This window comes from Panthera pardus, unplaced genomic scaffold (assembly GCF_024362965.1).
Source record: "Panthera pardus isolate Hobbes unplaced genomic scaffold, ASM2436296v1 HiC_scaffold_22, whole genome shotgun sequence".
NCBI lineage: Eukaryota > Metazoa > Chordata > Mammalia > Carnivora > Felidae > Panthera > Panthera pardus.
In genome coordinates this window covers 34,114,541-34,120,156 of record NW_026526788.1, presented here as the reverse complement: position 1 = coordinate 34,120,156, position 5,616 = coordinate 34,114,541, and the positions used below count along the sequence as shown (strand labels likewise).

Sequence of the window (5,616 nt, the reverse complement as noted above, 5' to 3'; positions counted from 1 at the left end):
GATTAGTTTCATTGGCTATTTTTCAAAACAAAGGAGAAAGCTGGTCTAAACGTTTTTGCTAAAATAATATATCCATCATTTAAATCATTATTTATACAAATGCACTTTATTGTTTTAAACAGAACAAAAGAAGAGGCAGAAAATATTTGCATATAACAAATCCTAGCTTATAAATGTAGTTTTTTAGTGGTGATGTCTCTAATCAGTCTTCAGGGATTTTTTTTTTTTTTTTTTTAACTTGCTTCACTGTGTCTTGAGCGCTGATATTAAGAGAAAAGCACATTGGCGTAAAGTGTAAACCAGTGTCTCAAAACACTGGAAGAACTTGGAGAGCAAACATAATTTTTCTTATTTCCTCTAAGTAATCTTTCGTAAAACAAAAGGTGATCTTTGGCATAGATTCATACTTTAAAGGCATTAATATTGCATTTATATCAGGTAAGCAACTACAAATATGCTGAGGGCCTTAAAAATAATATTCATCAGTTAAAAGAAAATAGAGGAAGCCTGAGTGTACAGTACCAACTTAAGTTTTACACATTCGATGTTGAGATTTAACATATATTGGAGGTGAGAAGAAAGGACATTCAGGCAAGGGTTCTTACTCCTTTACTCATCCAGTTCTGGCTTTGGGAAGAAATAAGATTTCATGTGCTGGGCAATGCTTAGACAGCAGTGATAAGTGCAAAAAAGGAAAAGTTCTTCTCTCACTTTGCTAATAGGAAATTTATGGTGATAATTAAATATTATACCCATTTTTCTCTTGGACACTCATACTTGGGAGGGAGGAGAGGATACAGGGTCTTGGTTACGGGAGGTAGGAACATACTGAGGACTATTTCTCATTGATTCATTCCCAACAGTGCCAGAATTCCAGTCTGCAAGTACCAATCTCCCTTAGGAAGTGCCCTTCAGACAGGACTGCCTTTCTCTTAAACAATCCCGGAGGCAAGCACCAATTCTTAGGACAATTTCAAAAGGATAAAAAGGCTCTTTCAAAATTACAATGAACAAACACATATCTTTAAAATCCTGTTTAGGAAGGGGGTGAGGGTAGAATACAAAAGCCAGGACAGGAGACATGATTTGGTTAAAAATTAAATGCAGCATTTCAGCTCAGAACAAGAGATACGAATGAATGATAAGGCCTCAGCACAGACCTCTGCAGGCAGTGACAAAGCATGAAGCTCCTGGGAGTGACCCTGCTGGGAAGATGGGCAGGGCCACACCCCGGCTACTCTGCCCCTCCAGTAGCAGAAAGCACCAGGACACACAGTGTGTTTGTGGGGTGGCTACCTTGACAGGCCGAGGCCGGATATAGGACAGGAATTTTCCCTAGCACAGACACTGCTCAGGGGCAAGGTAAAGACAGAATCATGTGATTCTGTGATTTCCTCCTGAGAGTGAAATTTGGTTTTGTACTGTGGGAAATTAGAAGGATTAAATTGGGGAAGGGCAAGAAGTAAATCCAGGCTCCACCTACTGGGGCTTCCCAGAGGCCATCTTCCCTTGTAGCAGCGAAGCTCACTCTGAAAAGGACCCAGATAGTACACAGCCAGGGTCAGGAGCAATATAGAAAGCCCAAAACAAATTTTGGAGGCACAGTGATTTCCTTCTTAACTAAGCTGTCTGGGCCCTGGGTCTTGGGAGCCTAGCAGGTAGAAGGGGGTAGGGGAACAAGGAGAATGAAGCAAAGAAGGAACTGTCCCCTAGGGAATGAGGGCAGAGCAGGTGTCTGGCTAGTGTTCAGTCTTGGATTCTGAGCTTATGTGAAGTCCATGGGCTATAAACCCAGTCTTCCTATTGGGATAGAGTGTGCACAAGTATTAACTGTGTTTGAGAATACAGGCTTTATACGGAGACATATTTCAAAGTGTCCATGACAAGAGTATAAATGATTTCTAAAGTGAAGAGGCCTCATTCCTTTCTGTTACGTCAGGCCAGGATGTGGCTTTTAACCCCTAAGCAATTTTCATCATCTTCTGGGACTCCAATCATTTCATTCTGTTTAGTAGGGGTTTCTGTGCCAGCCAAGTTTGACCAAGTGCCTACTGGTACCAGGGAGTCTTTCTAACCCAGCGCAATGTAAATCCAGCATCTGTTCGAATTTTGATTGAAGCAGCTTCAGCTTCTCTAACAGTCTCCTTCACTGACTGCATGAGGTTCTGGGCATTGTGAACCAGCATCTCGGTGGCCTGCAAGGAAAGCAAGAATTCTCCATTACTCACAGTCCCTGACGCAGTCCAACCTCCAAGACTGGCTTAAGCTAGGAGTGGACTGCAGTTTACCCCGCCTGCAGCTGGCGTCCCCCCACTTGTCATATCACTGGTGGTGTAGGGGAATCACCAAAAACAACCCAAAAAAGGCCATCACTGTGTACTATACCAGCAGATAGATTCTAGCACATACTCTTTTCCTGGTCTTCAAACAAGCTCCTGCCTCATGCTCCTGCTGTTCCCTCTACCTGGAATGCTTTTCCCTCATGGTTCACCCCTCACCTCCAGATCTTTGCTCTGATCTTTGGTAAGGCATTCCCTGCTCACTTTACTTTAAATCACAAAGACCTTCCCACTGACAGCATTTCATCCTCCAATTCTTCATTTTTCTCCACAGAACCCATCATTACTAACTGATAAACTGTATGTTTTACCTAAGTTGTTCATTTTATCTGATATTTTCCCTGATTTAAAATTTAAGTTCCATAAGGACCGTGATATTTTTCAGTTTTGTTCGCTGCTATGTCTCAGGACAGTGCCTGGCACAAGAGATATTTCATAAATATTTAATTCTAATAAGGAGTGAAAAAACCAAATGAACAAACCCATCATCATATAAATCGATGAAAATCTAAATCAGTAAATCTAAACACAAACTTACAGGACTGGGATAACACTAGTACTCCACCATAGAAACTCAGAGAACTAACAATCTATTAGCTCAGTAATTTACTTCTTAATTGTTATTTGAGACACACACACACACACACACACACACACACACACACACACACACAAAACCACAAAACTATTTTTGAGCCACAGACCCTTTGAGGAGTTCATGAAGTCTAAAGATTTTTCCCCGAAAAATGCCCGTGTGTATAAAATTTGTGCATGCAATTTCTGAGGGTTCATCGGCTCTGAGAGGCAGAACTATGGGCTTAAATTCCTGGTCAGCTGATCTTTTCATGCCTGTCAACAAAGAGGCCAAGGCCCAGAGAGGCTCAGAGATTTGCCAACCAAACTCACACAATAATCAGGATGAGGACTCAAAACTTCTAACCTGGCAGTCCTGTGTTTTTTTTCATTCTACCACCCTGTCACTTTCTACCTTTTTTATTTGGGATATTAGGTGGAACATAGTAGATATTCCCAGAATATGTTTTTGTTGGTTAAATGATATGGTCTGAAACTATGAGTCCTATTCTTCCTTCCCTGTTTTCTTTACTTCCTTTTCTTGGGGGCAGATGAGATCACATGACAGGAAACAACCCAGTACCCAAACCCTGCCCAGATTACATGGAAGTTAGGGGAGAAGATCCAATTCCTCTGGTGCACAAGGAAGGCCAGGGTGAGAGCTGTTGGATTGAAATATGGTAGTGAAAGCACCACTGGCACTAGGGGAGTAGGTTCTCTGTCTCCTGGCCCAGAGATCAAGGACGGAGTTCCCCAAGGAGAGGGACTGTGTCTGACTTTTTCAAACCCCCTTCATAGTGCCTAATACAGTGAGTGCCACATGCATGCCCATGTACGATGAGCCTGTCTGAGCAGTTCAACAAAAGCTGTGCTACCTACTGTAAGATGACACTGGAAGTCTGGCTTACAGCAGGGCCTACTAGAGAGGAGGTAAGGAGAGAAACAGGTGCTCAGATGAAGACTTTGTGAATAGTCGTGGGCCACATTTCCAGGAGGCAGTGAAAGAGGACAAACTCCAAAAAGTGGTTGCCATCGCTTAAGAGAACCCTCCTCCCATCATCCTTATTTCAATTGCTGTCAAAGAAACTGAGAGAAGCACCTCCTTTGAGCTGTCATTTCAGCCTCATCACACGCCCCTGAAAAGCCTACATTATTCAACCTCCCCAGGGTACTTATCACCCAGTGAGCTAGGAAGGAGAAAGTCTCTCCAGTCAAAAAGGTCAAAATGGGCAGGAGTGAACAGACTAGAGGCCTCAAGATCGCCAAACCTATTCCATGAAGAACTGAGCAGAGTCCCAACTGCTACCAACGCTTAACCCTAGGCCTCAACTTCCCATCTGTAAAGTGACCAAAGTTGCATAAGACTTTTACTTCCCCTTCGAAGTTTTTGATGCATCTCTCCAACCAGATGCCCTTCGGAGAAACTCCATTCCACATACTGAATACTCAAATCATGGGTAAAACTTACCCAAAGCTGAATTAAGTTGCTATAATTGGCAAAGAAGCTGCTGGCACGACATCAGCAGCAGCAGACACATACCTGCTCAGATTCTTCATCACTGATGTTGGTCCGACCCAGCATGGTAGCCTTCACGGTGGACAGGATCTTGAGCTGGGTGCTTATGGTTGGGATTCGCTCACATACCTATAAAGAAAATTTAGTATGTTTCTAATGTTTTTCTTACCCACGAGTTCCTTGAGGGCAAGACTTGTCCACCTCTGTATTCCTAGGGGCTGGAATACAGAAGGCATTCAATAAATTACCAGCAGGATTCCACTTGCTTTCTCCCTAGGACCAATATAGTCCCTTTGTTCAGAAAGGAAGCATTAACATTTTTCATTTGATCAGGGAATAAATTTTCCTGACTCTGCCTTTCCCAAATGTACATATAAGTATTTCCCTTTCTGCCATTTCTTTCCACTCCGAAAGCTCCTCCTCCTCCTTGCTCATCCAGTTTTCTCTCTCTTGCTTTCTCCCTCCCATCCTCCCCACTCCAACACACACGCACACTTTTCTTGAATACCTGTAAGAGGTTGGTTCTGATCCGCTTATCGGTGCACTGCTTGGCAACCTCCTTGGCCAACCGCGTTACCTCATCTGAGGCCTTGGCAATGTCCTTGGCACACTGAATCAGTGCCCGCTTGGTACCACTGCCCCCTCTTACCAGCCGAGACATCTCAGCCATCAGCAGGGCCATGCGCTTGGCTGCTGCAATGATGTCATTGCCCTAGAGAGAAGCAAAGACATAATGTGAGCTCAGCCCCAACTCTGGCCAAGTTAGGGAAGGAAGGAGAAGCACAGAGAAGAAAGGAGGGAGCCTGCTGCTCCAGTGGCCCTCTGGAAGGGTGGGAAGAAGATAAAAGGACTACTCTTGAGTGACATGGATGGTACAGGAGAACAGAGAGAAGAGTGATCCAAGGCACTCCTCCCAGGACTGAATGAGAGAGACAGAGAGGGAAAGAGATTATCCAACTGAAAAAAAGGAAGACCAGGTAAAATATTAGTCTGGAAGGGCAACATGTGCACCCCTGGCATAGCACTGAACACAGCACTTCAGCATCTCCAAGTTAATCATGGCAATAAAAATGAGGATGAGGTCAAGAAGTTAGTTAAACAGGCATTTTCCTTTCCATAGGGGGAAAGCAGTAAGCTGGCCTGAGGGGAAAAATACAGAGGAGCCTTTCCAGATGCTGAAATCCTCTT

At 43.7% G+C, this 5,616-nt stretch overlaps 1 protein-coding gene across 3 annotated transcripts in view; it reads right to left on the bottom strand.

Moving 5' to 3' along the window:
- Positions 1-87: 87 nt before the first annotated feature.
- Positions 88-5,616, bottom strand: part of VCL (vinculin) — a 110,254-nt gene continuing 104,725 nt past the window's right edge. For all 3 annotated transcript variants that reach the window (XM_019444611.2, XM_019444610.2, XM_019444612.2), the window contains 3 exons: positions 4,937-5,140; positions 4,453-4,557; positions 88-2,195 (listed from right to left, as the gene is read on the bottom strand). In XM_019444611.2, the coding sequence (XP_019300156.1) occupies positions 2,049-2,195; positions 4,453-4,557; positions 4,937-5,140 (456 nt within the window). In that variant the 3' untranslated portion in view covers positions 88-2,048. The remainder of the gene's footprint in view (positions 2,196-4,452; positions 4,558-4,936; positions 5,141-5,616) is intronic.